Source organism: Scyliorhinus canicula, chromosome 12, assembly GCF_902713615.1.
Source record: "Scyliorhinus canicula chromosome 12, sScyCan1.1, whole genome shotgun sequence".
Taxonomy (NCBI): Eukaryota; Metazoa; Chordata; class Chondrichthyes; order Carcharhiniformes; family Scyliorhinidae; genus Scyliorhinus; species Scyliorhinus canicula.
Window position 1 is genome coordinate 163604149 of NC_052157.1, and position 17947 is coordinate 163622095.

The 17947-nt window shown below is 50.7% G+C and overlaps 1 protein-coding gene across 1 annotated transcript in view; it reads right to left on the bottom strand.

The window, feature by feature from the left end:
* Nucleotides 1–17947, bottom strand: part of poldip2 (polymerase (DNA-directed), delta interacting protein 2) — a 57924-nt gene that overhangs the window by 18688 nt on the left and 21289 nt on the right. Inside the window, exons 8-10 of the mRNA XM_038813134.1 lie at nucleotides 12948–12974; nucleotides 11650–11775; nucleotides 2831–2910 (exon numbers count right to left, since the gene is read on the bottom strand). Of these exons, the coding sequence (XP_038669062.1) occupies nucleotides 2831–2910; nucleotides 11650–11775; nucleotides 12948–12974 (233 nt within the window). The remainder of the gene's footprint in view (nucleotides 1–2830; nucleotides 2911–11649; nucleotides 11776–12947; nucleotides 12975–17947) is intronic.

The window sequence follows — 17947 nt, forward strand, 5'->3', positions numbered from 1 at the left end:
ACAATCCCACATTGCTGTACAATCCTCACTGCTGTACAATCTCACATTGCTGTACAATCCCACATTGCTGTACAATCCCACATTGCTGTACAATCCGCACTGCTGTACAATCCCACATTGCTGTACAATCCTCACTGCTGTACAATCCTCACTGCTGTACAATCCTCACTGCTGTACAATCCCACACTGCTGTACAATCCTCACTGCTGTACAATCCTCACTGCTGTACAATCCTCACTGCTGTACAATCTCACATTGCTGTACAATCCCACACTGCTGTACAATCCCACATTGCTGTACAATCTTCACTGCTGTACAATCCTCACTGCTGTACAATCCTCACTGCTGTACAATCCTCACTGCTGTACAATCCTCACTGCTGTACAATCCCACATTGCTGTACAATCCCACATTGCTGTACAATCCTCACTGCTGTACAATCCCACATTGCTGTACAATCCTAACTGCTGTACAATCCCACATTGCTGTACAATCCTCACTGCTGTACAATCCCACATTGCTGTACAATCCTCACTGCTGTACAATCCCACATTGCTGTACAATCCTCACTGCTGTACAATCCCACACTGCTGTACAATCCCACATTGCTGTACAATCTTCACTGCTGTACAATCCTCACTGCTGTACAATCCTCACTGCTGTACAATCTTCACTGCTGTACAATCTTCACTGCTGTACAATCCCACATTGCTGTACAATCCCACATTGCTGTACAATCCCACATTGCTGTACAATCCTCACTGCTGTACAATCCCACATTGCTGTACAATCCTCACTGCTGTACAATCCTCACTGCTGTACAATCCTCACTGCTGTACAATCCTCACTGCTGTACAATCCTCACTGCTGTACAATCCTCACTGCTGTACAATCCTCACTGCTGTACAATCCTCACTGCTGTACAATCCCACATTGCCGTACAATCCTCACTGCTGTACAATCCCACACTGCTGTACAATCTCACATTGCTGTACAATCCCACATTGCTGTACAATCCTCACTGCTGTACAATCTCACATTGCTGTACAATCCCACACTGCTGTACAATCCCACATTGCTGTACAATCCTCACTGCTGTACAATCCTCACTGCTGTACAATCCTCACTGCTGTACAATCCTCACTGCTGTACAATCCTCACTGCTGTACAATCCCACATTGCTGTACAATCCCACATTGCTGTACAATCCTCACTGCTGTACAATCCCACATTGCTGTACAATCCTAACTGCTGTACAATCCCACATTGCTGTACAATCCTCACTGCTGTACAATCCCACATTGCTGTACAATCCTCACTGCTGTACAATCCCACATTGCTGTACAATCCTCACTGCTGTACAATCCCACATTGCTGTACAATCCCACATTGCTGTACAATCCCACTTTGCAGAATTAGGCCATTTGGCCCATCTAGTCTGCTCCGCCAGTCTATCATGGCTGATCTTGTCCTGGCTTTAACTCTACCGTCCTGTCTGGTCTCCATAATCCTTCCCCCATTACCAATTAAAAATCAACTCCTCCTTAAATTTACTGTCCCAGCATCCACGACATTCTGGGGTAGCGAATGCCACAGATTCACAACACTTTGGGAGAAGTAGTTTTTCCTCAACTCCATTTTAAATTTGCCACCTCTAATCCTAAAACTATGAAAGCAAATTTAAAATGCGTCTGGGCAGAGGGATCTGGGTGACTTTGTTCATGAATTGTAGAAAGTCGGTATGCAGGTACAGCATATGATTAAAAAGGCAAATTGAATGTTAGCGTTTATTGCAAAAAGACTGGAGTATAAAAGTAGAGAAGTGTTATTGCAATTGTATAGGGTGTGGGTGAGACCACATCTGGAGTATTGTGTCCAGTTTTGGTCTCCTTATTTGAGGAAGGATGTGGTGGATTGGAGGCAGTTCAGAGGGGGTTCACCAGATTGATTCCGGGGATGAAAGGGTTGACATCGGAGGAGAGATTAAACAGTTTGAGCTTATTTTCGCTGGAGTTTAGAAAGATGAGAGGGGATCTGATTGAGGTGTATAAAATACTAAAAGGGATTGATAAAGTAAACGTAGACCAAATGTTCCCTCTTATGGGGAAATCTAGAACGAGAGGACACAGGTTGAGAGGCGGTAGATTTAGAACTGAGACGAGGTGGAACTATTTCTTGCAGAGGGTGGTGAATTTGTGGAACTCGCTGCCCCATAGTGCGGTGGAGTCTGAATCATTAAAGGGCAGCACGGTAGCATAGTGGTTAGCACAAATGCTTCACAGCTCCAGGGTCCCAAGTTTGATTCCTGGCTTGGATCACTGTCTGTGTGGAGTCTGCACATTCTCCCCGTGTCTGCGTCGGTTTCCTCCGGGTGCTCCGGTTTCCTCCCACAGTCCAGAGATGTGCAGGTTAGGTGGATTGACCATGCTAAATTGCCCATAGTGTCCAAAATTGCCCTTAGTGTTGAGTGGGGTTACTGGGTTATGGGGATGGGGTGGAGGTGAGGGTAGGGTAGGGTGCTCTTTCCAAGAGCCGGTGCAGAGTCGATGAGCCGAATGGCCTCCTTCTGCACTGTAAATTCTATGATGATCTTAATTGGTTTCAAAAAGGAGATCAATATATTTCTGATATAAAAGGGGTTAAAGGGATATGGGGAACAGGTGGGGGATGGTGGATTTGAGACCAGGAAGAGATCAGCCATGATCTGAGTGAATGGCGGAGCAGGCCTGGAGGGCTGAATTGCCGACTTCAGCTCCTAATTCCGATGTTGCTAACTGTGAGGTGATGATTTCAGAGCTGATCTTTACACTAGGGTTAATGAGCTACTCACCACATGTGACCACTGGGAGCCTGTAGTGAGACATGGCTGCTGTACTGAAATGCAGGTTGCTCCTTTGATAAAACTGGCTCCTGAACAGAGAGAGACAAAATATACATTGTTTTTAAGTCAGAACATGTTGTAGCACTGAACTCCACATTGGAATCACATCATCAGGGCAAGTCAAAAAAAGTCTCAGCAGAGGACGAGCCCATTGTGTCTGTGCCCATTCAGAGGATGGTGAATTTGTGTTACAGGGTCAAAGATCTACAGCACAGAAAAGGCCTATCGGCCCATCACGTCTGTGCTGGATAAAAAGAACCCATAACTATTCTAACCTCCAGCTCTTGGCCCATAGCCCTGTCTGCCCTGGCATCCCAAGTACACATCTAAATAGTTTCTAATTGTTATGAGGGTCTCTGCCTCCACCACCCTTTCAGGCAGCGAGTTCCAGACTCCCACCACCCTCTGGGTGAAAATGCTTTTCCTCACATTCCTCCTGCCCCTCACCTTAAATCTCTGCCCCCTGGTCATTGACCCCTCCACCAAGGGGAAATGTTGCTTCCTGTCTGCTCTATCTATACCCCTCATAATTTTATCCATCTCAATCATGCACCCACTCAGTCTCCTCTGTTCCAAGGAAAACAATCCCAGTCTATCCAATCTCTCTTCATTACTAACACTCTCCAGCCCAGGCAACGTCCTGGTAAATCTCCGCTGCACCCTTTCCAGTGCTATCACATCCCTCCTGTAAGGTGGATTCCAGAACTGCACACAATACTCTAGCTGGGGCCTAACCAAAGTTTTATACAGTTCCAGCATAACCTCCCTGCTCTTCAACTTTATGCCTCGTCTGATAAAGGCAAGTATACCATGGGGTTTCTTAACCACTGGATCCACCTGCTCTGCTACCTTAAGGGACCGGTGTACATGCACACCAAGCTCCCTCTGATCCTCGGTGCCTCCCAGGGTCCTGCCGTTTATCATGTATTCCCCTTGCCTTGTTTGTCCTACCCAAGTACATCACACTTAATCAGATTGAATTCCATTTGCCACTAATCAGCCCGTCTGACCAGCCCGTCTATATCCTCCTGTAATCAAAGGCCATCCTCCTCACTATTTACCAACCTACCAATTTTCATATCATCCGCAAACTTACTGATCAACATGGGTCACTGTCCGTGTTGAGTTTGCACATTCTCCCCGTGTTTGTGTGGGTTTCACCCCCACAACCCAGATGTGCAGGGTAGGTGGATTGGCCATGCTAAATTGCCCCTTAATTGGAAAAAATTAATTGGGTACTGTAAATTTAAGAAAAAATAACAATTTTTAAAAAAAGGAAGTACAATAAAGAATACAAGAGATGGTCTTTTCTCCATTCACATTGTGGTGTCTGTTACAGAGAAAGTCCAGGGTATCTTGCACCTTCAAAGCTTTGATGACCTCAGCTCCAATTTTATCCATCTCAATCGCAATTTCAGCTGATGATCCTTACCCTTTGGCCTCCTTGTGGCAGATTCGGCAACTGGTCAAAATAATATTTCTGTTAACCTTCTCAAAACAGTTCTTAATTTTGAACGCCATTCAATCCCCTTATGCTTGTGCACGTAATCCTAGTTTCACTGTCTCATGTCATAGTTTGAATCCTCTTAGCCTACTATCACTCCAGTCAATCTACGCTGTGCCTTCTCCGCAGCATACCCTGCTGTGCTGATGCTCCAATACATCTCTAAATTCATTATTTGAATCTCAGTATTACAAGAAAATAGTTAAGTTAACTTTAAGGCAACCCTCTTAACATTTCAGAAATTGGTAACCAGAAATACATATTAAATTAGATATTTCCATCAACATGGAATGGATTAGAGTTTCATGCCCACTCTTTATTCAATTCTGTACAAATATTTGAGAAGCATTTCTCATTAGGTCCAGAAATACTAGAACAGGAACATAGGATCATACAAACTGAGCCACAATCATTTGCAGGTGACCGCAGTCAGGTCTTGGAGCAGTTATCTGGATCAGAGAATGTGGGCAGGAATGGGCTGCAGTATTTAATATGGTCTAATGGTGCCTGTGCAACCTGGGATCCTGCTGGGTTTCTGGATATAAGGAGTGGCACATTTATTGTACCACACTGCTACTAATCCACAACCAACATGGCCAAGGGGAAACAGGAAATATTTCTGAAACAAAGCAAATTGCGGCACGGCAGCACAGTGGCTAGTCAGGGTTTCAGGTTCCATTCCGGGTTGGGTCACTGTCTGTGTGGAGTCTGCACGTTCTCCCCGTGTCTGTGTGGGTTTCCTCCGGGCGTTCCGGTTTCCTCCCACAAGTCCCGAAAGACGTGCTGTTAGGTGAATTGGACATTCTGAATTCTCCCTCTATGTACCCGAACAGGGGTCGAGAGTTAATGTAAGCCTACTTGTGACATTAATAAAAATGATTATTATTAGGGGCAGCAACCATGACCTCAGCGGATAACCCCCGTGAAAGACTGACATGTTACCGTGGTGCATACCTCCGTCCCCAACCAGATCCAATGTCCAATGGGCTACACGGTGGCCCCAGTTGGCACTGTGGAATTTGGGGGGAACGCTCCATTGATTGGGAGTCATACCTGGCACAAACAAAGATGGTTGTGGTCTTTGGAGGCAAATTATCTCAGCCCAGGACATCACTGCGGGAGTTCCTCAGGGTAGTGTCCTAGATCCAACCATCTTCAGCTGCTTCATCAATGACCTCCCTAAGTGGGAATGTTTGCTGATGACTGCACCATGTTCAGCACCATTTGCGACTCCTCAAATAATGAAGCAGTCCATGTCCAAATGCAGCAAGACCTGGACAACATCTAGGCTTGGAACTATCGCGCCACACAAGTGCCAGGCAATGACCATCACCGACAAGAGAGAATCTAACCATCGCCCCTTGACATTCAATGACATTACCATGAATCCCCCACAATCAACATCCTCTGGGTTACCATTGACCAGAAAACTGAACTATCCATATACATACTGTGGCTACCAGAGCAGGTCAGAGGCGAGGAATCTTGACTCCTCATAGCCTGTCCAACACCTATAAGGCACAGCTCAGAATATGATGGAATACTCTTCATTTGTCTGGAGAAGTGCAGCTCCAACGACAAGACAAAGCAGCCCTCAAAGCATCCACCAATTTAAATATTCACTCCCTCCATCACCAACGCACAGTGGCAGCCGCGTGTACCATCTACAAGATGCACTGCAGCAAATCACCATGGCACTTTGACATCAGACACATGGGAACCTCCACCAACTTCAAGCCACACAACATCCTGATTTGTAACTATATCGCTGTTCCTTCAGTGTCGCAGAGTCAACATCCTGGATCTCTCCCTAACAGCACTGTGATGTACCTACATCACAAGGACTGCAAGATTCAAGAAATTATTCACTATCACAGTCTCATGGGGCAAATAGGGATGGGCAATAAATGCTGGTCTTGCCAGCGATGCCCACATCCCAAGGACAAATTAAATAAATTTCCAACATCTAATGATGGCGGCAGTACGGTGGCAGTGGTTAGCACTGCTGCCTCACAGCGGCAGGGACCCGGGTGGCACAGTGGTTGGCACTGCTGCCTCACAGCGGCAGGGACCCGGGTGGCACAGTGGTTGGCACTGCTGCCTCACAGCGGCAGGGACCCGGGTGGCACAGTGGTTGGCACTGCTGCCTCACAGCGGCAGGGACCCGGGTGGCACAGTGGTTGGCACTGCTGCCTCACAGCGGCAGGGACCCGGGTGGCACAGTGGTTGGCACTGCTGCCTCACAGCGGCAGGGACCCGGGTGGCACAGTGGTTAGCACTGCTGCCTCACAGCGGCAGGGACCCGGGTGGCACAGTGGTTGGCACTGCTGCCTCACAGCGGCAGGGACCCGGGTGGCACAGTGGTTAGCACTGCTGCCTCACAGCGACAGGTACCCGGGTGGCACAGTGGTTGGCACTGCTGCCTCACAGCGGCAGGGACCAGGGTGGCACAGTGGTTAGCACTGCTGCCTCACAGCGGCAGGGACCCGGGTGGCACAGTGGTTAGCACTGCTGCCTCACAGCGGCAGGGACCCGGGTGGCACAGTGGTTAGCACTGCTGCCTCACAGCGGCAGGGACCCAGGTGGCACAGTGGTTAGCACAGCTGCCTCACAGCGGCAGGGACCCAGGTGGCACAGTGGTTAGCACTGCTGCCTCACAGCGGCAGGGACCCAGGTGGCACAGTGGTTAGCACTGCTGCTTCACAGCGGCAGGGGCCCGGGTGGCACAGTGGTTAGCACTGCTGCTTCACAGCGGCAGGGACCCGGGTGGCACAGTGGTTGACACTGCTGCTTCACAGCGACAGGTACCCGGGTGGCACAGTGGTTAGCACTGCTGCTTCAGTGACAGGGACCTGGGTGGCACAGTGGTTAGCACTGCTGCCTCACAGCGACAGGGACCCGGGTGGCACAGTGGTTAGCGCTGTTGCCTCACAGCGACAGGGACCCGGGTGGCACAGTGGTTAGCACTGCTGCCTCACAGTGACAGGTACCCGGGTGGCACAGTGGTTAGCACTGCTGCCTCACTGCGCCAGGGACCCGGGTGGCACGGTGATTAGCACTGCTGCCTCACAGCGCCAGGGACCCGGGTGGCACAGTGGTTAGCACTGCTGCCTCACAGCGGCAGGGACCCGGGTGGCACAGTGGTTAGCACTGCTGCCTCACAGCGACAGGGACCCGGGTGGCACAGTGGTTAGCACTGCTGCCTCACAGCCCCAGTAACCGGGTGGCACAGTGGTTAGCACTGCTGCCTCACAGCGACAGGGACCCATGTGGCACAGTGGTTAGCACTGCTGCCTCACAGCGACAGGGACCCATGTGGCACAGTGGTTGGCACTGCTGCCTCACAGCCCCAGGGACCCGGGTGGGACAGTGGTTAGCACTGCTGCCTCACAGCCCCAGGGACCCGGGTGGCACAGTGGTTAGCACTGCTGCTTCACAGCGGCAGGGACCCATGTGGCACAGTGGTTAGCACTGCTGCTTCAGTGACAGGGACCCGGGTGGCACAGTGGTTAGCACTGCTGCCTCACAGCGGCAGGGACCCAGGTGGCACAGTGGTTAGCACTGCTGCACCACAGCGGCAGGGACCCGGGTGGCACAGTGGTTGGCACTGCTGCCTCACAGCGACAGGGACCCGGGTGGCACAGTGGTTAGCACTGCTGCCTCACAGCGACAGGGACCCGGGTGGCACAGTGGTTAGCACTGCTGCCTCACAGCGGCAGGGACCCGGGTCAGCACAGTGGTTAGCACTGCTGCCTCACAGCGGCAGGGACCCGGGTGGCACAGTGGTTAGCACTGCTGCCTCACAGCGCCAGGGACCCGGGTGGCACAGTGGTTAGCTCTGCTGCCTCACAGCGCCAGGGACCCGGGTGGCACAGTGGTTAGCACTGCTGCCTCACAGCCCCAGGGACCCGGTTGGCACAGTGGTTAGCACTGCTGCTTCACAGTGGCAGGGACCCATGTGGCACAGTGGTTAGCACTGCTGCCTCACAGCGGCAGGGACCAGGGTGGCACAGTGGTTGGCACTGCTGCCTCACAGCGACAGGGACCCGGGTGGCACAGTGGTTAGCACTGCTGCCTCACAGCGGCAGGGACCCAGGTGGCACAGTGGTTAGCACAGCTGCCTCACAGCGGCAGGGACCCAGGTGGCACAGTGGTTAGCACTGCTGCTTCAGTGACAGGGACCCGGGTGGCACAGTGGTTAGCACTGCTGCCTCACAGCGGCAGGGACCCAGGTGGCACAGTGGTTAGCACTGCTGCTTCACAGCGGCAGGGACCCGGGTGGCACAGTGGTTAGCACTGCTGCCTCACAGCGGCAGGGACCCAGGTGGCACAGTGGTTAGCACAGCTGCCTCACAGCGGCAGGGACCCAGGTGGCACAGTGGTTAGCACTGCTGCCTCACAGCGGCAGGGACCCAGGTGGCACAGTGGTTAGCACTGCTGCCTCACAGCGGCAGGGGCCCGGGTGGCACAGTGGTTAGCACTGCTGCTTCACAGCGGCAGGGGCCCAGGTGGCACAGTGGTTAGCACTGCTGCTTCACAGCGGCAGGGGCCCGGGTGGCACAGTGGTTAGCACTGCTGCCTCACAGCGGCAGGGACCCAGGTGGCACAGTGGTTAGCACTGCTGCTTCACAGCGGCAGGGGCCCGGGTGGCACAGTGGTTAGCACTGCTGCTTCACAGCGGCAGGGACCCGGGTGGCACAGTGGTTGACACTGCTGCTTCACAGCGACAGGTACCCGGGTGGCACAGTGGTTAGCACTGCTGCTTCAGTGACAGGGACCCGGGTGGCACAGTGGTTAGCACTGCTGCTTCAGTGACAGGGACCCGGGTGGCACAGTGGTTGGCACTGCTGCCTCACAGCGACAGGGACCCGGGTGGCACAGTGGTTAGCGCTGCTGCCTCACAGCGACAGGGACCCGGGTGGCACAGTGGTTAGCACTGCTGCCTCACAGTGGCAGGGACCCATGTGGCACGGTGGTTAGCTCTGCTGCCTCACTGCGCCAGGGACCCGGGTGGCACGGTGATTAGCACTGCTGCCTCACAGTGACAGGGACCCGGGTGGCACAGTGGTTAGCACTGCTGCCTCACAGCGACAGGGACCCGGGTGGCACAGTGGTTAGCACTGCTGCCTCACAGCCCCAGTAACCGGGTGGCACAGTGGTTAGCACTGCTGCCTCACAGCGACAGGGACCCGGGTGGCACAGTGGTTAGCACTGCTGCCTCACAGTGGCAGGGACCCGGGTGGCACAGTGGTTAGCACTGCTGCCTCACAGTGTCAGGGACCCGGGTGGCACAGTGGTTAGCTCTGCTGCCTCACAGCGCCAGGGACCCGGGTGGCACAGTGGTTAGCACTGCTGCCTCACAGCCCCAGGGACCCGGTTGGCACAGTGGTTAGCACTGCTGCTTCACAGTGGCAGGGACCCATGTGGCACAGTGGTTAGCACTGCTGCTTCAGTGACAGGGACCCGGGTGGCACAGTGGTTAGCACTGCTGCACCACAGCGGCAGGGACCCGGGTGGCACAGTGGTTGGCACTGCTGCCTCACAGCGACAGGGACCCGGGTGGCACAGTGGTTAGCACTGCTGCCTCACAGCGACAGGGACCCGGGTGGCACAGTGGTTAGCACTGCTGCCTCACAGTGGCAGGTTTAATTCCGGCCTTGGGTGACTGTTTGAATTTTGTATGTTCTCCCCGTGTCTGCGTGGGTGTCCTCCGGGTGCTCTGGTTTCCTCCCACAGCCCAAAGGTGTTTTGGGTGGATTCGCCGTGCTAAATTGCCACTTATTGTCCAAAAGATTAGGTTGGGTTACTGGGTAACAGGAATAGGGTGGAACCTTACCCTAGGTAGGTTGATCTTTGAGGTTGATGAGGCGAATGGCCTTCTGCACTGTAGGGATTCTAACGATTCTATTCTATAATCTAAACTCACCCTTCAAACCCTCATCATGTCCTTGTTTTGCATTGTGTAAACACTTGCATTACGTTCCCTGAAAAACACACTCTGACATTTTTATTATCAATGGAAATCCCCTCTGAAGTTTGGTAAACAACACCTCCACAGTTTGAGACACTGCGGCAAAGTGTTAAAATAAAGTTAAAAACAAATTACTGCGGATGCTGGACTCTGAAATAAAAACAGGAAGTACTGGACAATCTCAGCAGATCTGACAGCATTGATACCCGACAGCACCTGTTGAGATTGTCCAGTACATAGAACATAGAACAGTACAGCACAGAACAGGCCCTTCGGCCCTCAATGTTGTGCCGAGCCATGATCACCCTACTCAAACCCACGTATCCACCCTATACCCGTAACCCAACAACACCCCCCTTAACTTTGTGTTTTTTAAAAATAAACTTAGAGTACCCAATTCTTTTTTTTCCCCAATTAAGGGGCAATTTAGCGTGTCCAAACCATCTTTGGGTTGTGGGGAGAACATGCAAACTCCACACGGACAGTGACCCAGGGCCAGGATACTTTTTGTGTTTGTTAAAATAAAGTTATTTACCTCAGCCACTCCTCGTTCCACATTCTCACCACATGGCCCCCAGTTTTGTAGTTCCCACAAGTGGAAACATTATTTCTACATCTACTCTCTGAAACCCCTTGGTAAAGAACTCCATCGGGTCTCCCCTCAATCTTCTCTTTTCTAAAGGTATTTAGAAGTTTCTAAACAGCTGTCCCAGTAAACTGAGATGGAACAGAAAGGTACATTGCTACTGACAATGTGTATTTGATAAGAAGGAAAAAGGATTGAGAGAAGCAGCTGGTGAGAGGACCCAGGTGTGTTACAGTAGCTGTTGGGCTGCTGATAATGTAGTTGTGCTGTGCGTATTGAGCATAATGTGACCAGCATAATGCAGCCACAGGGCAGAAGGTGACGCCACATCCATTGTCCAGTGACAGCCTCTGCAAGTCTAGACCATTGGCATTTTAATCCTCTTTTCTGCTGATTCAGACGGTCACGTAACTCATTTGCATCCTCACTGCCTGCAACAACAGGAGGTAACTGAAACACAGCAGATACCTTATTGGTCAGTGCCCAACTTCACACATTTACCTGTGGGGCACATTTAGATCAAAGTGCAGATGAGTTCAGAGAATTACATCGAGACATTGTCCGAGCTTCTGATGCACTTGAGTACTCCCAATACTCCCAAATATTACAATACTGGAGCTGTGGTTGTGTTTAATTTGGTACAGGACAGTGTAAGAGTGTGGTAGGAATACAGCATGAGCACTAATCGACATCGCATGGATACTTACTCTGCCTACTACTCCTCTCCCCCGCACCGTCTCCAATGTTCCAGACAGGCTAAAGATCCTCCAGTGCCTTTCCCGAAGCTGAACAACTTCTGTTCCAAGGTTCTCCAACCGGATACAGTACCTCCACTGAGGAGAGAGACAGGCCACAGTCAGACTTTCATGTTGTACCATCGAGTCAGACTCCTTTACAAGAGAACGTGCCTTAGTGTGACTACCTGTATCAGTTCCTTTTGTATCTCTGTAAATGTAACTTATACCCATTAGGTTACTGCATGCATAAAGCAGCCAGGGTTTGACCTAGAGCTGGATTTTATATCAACATCAAAACACGGGACTTATGAATGGGGGTAGGTCATTTGACCCTTCAAGCCTGCTCCACCATTCAATAAGATCATGACTGATCTGACTGTGGTCCCAATTGCACTTTCTTGACTGCTCCCCATAACCCTTGGCTCCCTTGTCAATCAAAGAACCATCAAACACAACCTTGAATATATTCATTGACGCAGCCTCCACAGCTTTCTAGAGACGAGAATTTCATTGATTAACGACCCTCAAGAGAAAAAATTATCCTCATCTCCATCATAAACGGGAGACCTTGTGGTCTTAAACCATGTCCCCTGGTTCTAGCCCCCCCCCCCCCCCCCGAAGAAGAATCATCCTCCCTGAATCCAACCTATCAAATCCCCTCAGGATCTGTTGCTCATTCTTCTAAACTCCTACGGGTAAAGGTCCAACCTGTTCCGTCTTTCTTCTGAAGAGAACCTCTTCATTCTGCAAATGCCGTGTGAGATTTCTGAGTTGATAAATGGAGCTGTTTTCTCCACTTTTGTCATTGCTCCCTCTGGAGGAGCGTATAGCAAGATCATTCCTCAATGTTCTGCTCCAAAAATTGAACCCAATTCCACACAGGAGACCTGAATGCACTCTCTGGGGCTCGTTTTCACTCACCCATTAGCTATCACTGGGGCCTCGAGGAGAAATTAGCTGTAGCTTCATGCTGCAGAGTAATGACCTCATTTTACACCCACCTCCTCTCGCCCAGTAATTCTTATCCTTCTCCCACCAAAACTCTACCCGTCCCCACTCCCAGGAATCAAAGCCCTGCCTCCAAACATAACCTTTGCCCTCCCTAGCAACGACCTGATTAGGAAAAATAGCCCATGTGTGTGAATGCCGCATGATCCTTGCAGCGTTATGGTTTAAATCCCCAGTTTAGCTAAGCAGTAAATAAATATGTACAAGATAGTCAATGAGCATTAACTACATGAATCACAATCAGAGTGAGCAGTACTTACCCAGTACACGTGGGAATTCTGTGCCTCCTGTAATTTAATTGGATATTGTATGAATGTAATTGAAAATTCTTTGAAACCCATTTGCAACATTTACTGGATTCTCACTTCCTTTCACAGCAGCCATACTGCAAACTGCACCGAAACATGCATGTATAAAAACCCACTTACTGAGGTGGTACAGTTCCTTTGCAGAGGAAATATCCAAAAGATAGACAAAGCCACAAGACATTCCTGCCTCACGGAACAAAGCTTTGCAGATGTGCAATGACGCTCAACTTTTACCTCTCCATTACCTCCCTTTACACCACAACTGTCCATCATGTCACAGTTTGCCCAACAGCAGAGCCTTTAACACTGTACACAGAACCAAACAGCTTCGCTGGAGCATCATCAAATAAAGCATGAAACCGGCCACATCAGGGACAGATCAACAGCCTGATCAAACAACAGGCTGGAAGGAGCATCTTTAAAAAGAGAGGAACGCAGAGAGGTTTAGGAAAGGAATTCCAGACCTTAGGGTCCAGATACCTCAACACACGGCCATCAATGGTGGAGGTGATTAAAAATTGGGGATCCACGGTGGCACAGTGGTTAGCACTGGTGCCTCACAGCTCCCAGGTTCGATTCCCCGCTTGGGTCACTGCCTGTGCAGTGTCTGCACGTTCTCCCCGTGTCTGTGTGGGTTTCCTCCGGGTGCTCCGGTTTCCTCCCACAATCCAAAGATGTGCAGGTTAGGTGGATTGATCATGATAAATTGCCCCTTAATGGGGAAAAAAGTAATTAAATACTCCACATTTATTTAAAAAAAAGAATCTCCACAGTGCAGGAGGCCATTCGTCCCATCAGATCTGCACCAAAAGAGCACACTACCATGGCCCACTCCCCGCCCTATCCCTGTAACCCCACACATTGATCACGGCCAATGCACATAACAAGCATATCTTTGGACTGTGGGAGGAAACCGGAGCACCCAGAGGAAACCCACGCACACACGGGGAGAAAGTACAGACTCCGCACTGACAGACACAATAGTACCCTCAAGAGTATTGAAAGTCAGAGAGATCTAGATGTACAGGTCCACAGGTCACTGAAAGGGGCAACACAGGCGGAGAAGGTAGTCAAGAAGGCATACGGCATGCTTGCCTTCATTGGCCAGGGCGTTGAGTATAAGAATTGGCAAATCATGTTGCAGCTGTATAGAACCGTAGTTAGGCCACACTTGGAGTATAGTGTTCAATTCTGGTCGCCACACTACCAGAAGGATGTGGAGGCTTTAGAGAGGGTGCAGAAGAGATTTACCAGGATGTTGCCTGGTATGGAGGGCATTAGCTCTGAGGAGAGGTTGAATAAACTCGGTTTGTTCTCACTGGAGCGACGGAGGTTGAGGGGCGACCTGATAGAGGTCTACAAAATTATGAGGGGCATAAACAGAGTGGATAGTCAGAGGCTTTTCCCCAGGGTAGAGGGGTCAATTACTAGGGGGCATAGGTTTACGGTGCGAGGGGCAAGGTTTAGAGTAGATGTACGAGGCAAGTTTTTTACACAGAGGGCAGTGGGTGCCTGGAACTCGCTGCCGGAGGAGGTGGTGGAAGCAGGGACGATAGTGACATTTAAGGAGCATCTTGACAAATACATGAATAGGATGGGAATAGAGAGATGACCCCGGGAGTGCAGAAGATTTTAGTTTAGACGGGCACCATGGTCGGCACGGGCTTGGAGGGCTGAAGGGCCTGTTCCTGTGCTGTACTTTTCTTTGTTCTTTGACACCCAAGGCTGGAAGTGAACCCAGGTCCACGATGCTGTGAGGCAGCAGTGCTAACCACTGTGCTGCCCTTAATGAACAAGATCAGGGAATGTGAAGACGGGACGAGTGACAGACTGAAGGGCCCGTACTGCGCTGTAATGTTCTATGAACCTCTAGCTGGTTTCAGAAAGCAGGGAATGGAGTAAAGGGCAGTTATTGAGAGTGGCAGAAGGCAGGAAGTGGTATTCCACAAGGAACAGTGCTGAAACCACTGATGTTCACAAACACAATTTCTAAATTTGTGGATGCCACCAAATTCGGAGCAGGGAGTTGGAGATTATCAATACTGTAGAGGGTCATCTCAAATTACAGGAGGACATTAAAAACTTGCAAAGTGGGCATATTATTGAGAAATGAAGTTCACAGATGATGTGAATTTGTGCGATTTGGAAGAATAGGGAGGTCACTTATTATTTGAAAGGTTCGATTCTCAGTGGAGCAGACCACGTTTTTCAAAGTCTGGGTCGCAACCCACGCCATGTCAGATGGGTGGTGGAAGCGGGATCAAATTGCTTCTAGCTGCATCCATCAGCCGCTAAGTTTCCCAACGGCAGCATTTAGAAGGTTGCAGGGAAAATGCTGCATAAATGATAATTCAGTCCTCTCCTTAACCAAGGGATTAAAATGAGGACTGATTTGGGCACGGTAGCACAATGGTTAGCACTGTTGCTTCACAGCTCCAGGGTCCCAGGTTCGATTCCTGCTTGAGTCACTGTCTGTGCGGAATCTGCAAGTTCTCCCCATGTCTGCGTGGGTTTCCTCCGGGTGCTCCGGATTCTTCACACAAGGCCCAAAAGACGTGCTGTTAGGTAATTCAGACATTCTGAACTCTCCCTCAGTGTATCCGAACAGGCGCCGGAGTGTGGCGACTAGGGGATTTTCACAGTAACTTCATTGCTGTGTTAATATAACCCTATTTGTGATACTAACAAAGATTATTTGACAATTAGAAATGATGCTTATTGCACCAGATTCATGTTTATCACTATTTCTCCTTTAAACGGGCAGCACGGTGGCAGAGTAGCTCTGTGGTCTCACGGCGCCGAGGTCCCAGGTTCGACCCCGGCTCTGGGTCACTGTCCGTGTGGAGTTTGCACATTCTCCCCGTGTCTGCGTGGGTTTCACCCCCACAACCCAAAGATGTGCAGGGTAGATGGATTGGTCACGCTCAATTACCCCTTAATTGGAAAAAATTAATTGGGTACTCTAAATTTTTATTTTTTAATTTCTCCTTTAATTATTTTAAATAAGCAATTTCAGTGCACTCTATATGGGAGCTGATGGACGCACATTTATCAGGAAGATCATGATAGAGTGAATGCAACTTGGGGGAAGTGACTGTGCGGGGACTACTATAGGTTAGGACAGAGTGCGCTTCAAATCTTAAAATCCTTCCCTAATTTGTGCTCAGCATTTCTGCCTAGAAATGGAATGAAGCCAGGCGCTGATGGAATGAAGCCAGGCGCTGATGGAATGAAGCCAGGCGATGATGGAATGAAGCCAGGCGATGATGGAATGAAGCCAGGCGATGATGGAATGAAGCCAGGCGCTGATGGAATGAAGCCAGGCGCTGATGGAATGAAGCCAGGCGCTGATGGAATGAAGCTAGGCGCTGATGGAATGAAGCCAGGCGATGATGGAATGAAGCCAGGCGCTGATGGAATGAAGCCAGGCGCTGATGGAATGAAGCCAGGCGATGATGGAATGAAGCCAGGCGATGATGGAATGAAGCCAGGCGATGATGGAATGAAGCCAGGCGATGATGGAATGAAGCCAGGCGATGATGGAATGAAGCCAGGCGCTGATGGAATGAAGCCAGGCGCTGATGGAATGAAGCCAGGCGCTGATGGAATGAAGCTAGGCGCTGATGGAATGAAGCCAGGCGATGATGGAATGAAGCCAGGCGCTGATGGAATGAAGCCAGGCGATGATGGAATGAAGCCAGGCGATGATGGAATGAAGCCAGGCGATGATGGAATGAAGCCAGGCTCTGATGGAATGAAGCCAGGCGATGATGGAATGAAGCCAGGCGATGATGGAATGAAGCCAGGCGATGATGGAATGAAGCCAGGCGATGATGGAATGAAGCCAGGCGCTGATGGAATGAAGCCAGGCGATGATGGAATGAAGCCAGGCGATGATGGAATGAAGCCAGGCGATGATGGAATGAAGCCAGGCTCTGATGGAATGAAGCCAGGCGATGATGGAATGAAGCCAGGCGATGATGGAATGAAGCCAGGCGCTGATGGAATGAAGCCAGGCGCTGATGGAATGAAGCCAGGCGATGATGGAATGAAGCCAGGCGATGATGGAATGAAGCCAGGCGCTGATGGAATGAAGCCAGGTGATGATGTAATGAAGCTAGGCGCTGATGCAATGAAGCCAGGCGCTGATGGAATGAAGCCAGGCGATGATGGAATGAAGCCAGGCGCTGATGGAATGAAGCCAGGCGCTGATGCAATGAAGCCAGGCGCTGATGGAATGAAGCCAGGCGATGATGGAATGAAGCCAGGCGATGATGGAATGAAGCCAGGCGATGATGGAATGAAGCCAGGCGCTGATGGAATGAAGCCAGGCTCTGATGGAATGAAGCCAGGCGATGATGGAATGAAGCCAGGCGCTGATGGAATGAAGCCAGGCGCTGATGGAATGAAGCCAGGCGCTGATGGAATGAAGCCAGGCGCTGATGGAATGAAGCCAGGCGCTGATGGAATGAAGCCAGGCGCTGATGGAATGAAGCCAGGCGCTGATGGAATGAAGCCAGGCGCTGATGGAATGAAGCCAGGCGCTGATGGAATGAAGCAAGGCGCTGATGGAATGAAGCCAGGCGATGATGGAATGAAGCCAGGCGCTGATGGAATGAAGCCAGGCGCTGATGGAATGAAGCCAGGCTCTGATGGAATGAAGCCAGGCGCTGATGGAATGAAGCCAGGCGCTGATGGAATGAAGCCAGGCGCTGATGGAATGAAGCTGAGCTCTGATGGAATGAAGCCCGGCGATGATGGAATGAAGCCAGGCGATGATGGAATGAAGCCAGGCGATGATGGAATGAAGCCAGGCGCTGATGGAATGAAGCCAGGTGATGATGGAATGAAGCTGGGCTCTGATGGAATGAAGCCAGGTGATGATGGAATGAAGCTGGGCTCTGATGGAATGAAGCCGGCGCTGATGGAATGAAGCCAGGCGCTGATGGAAT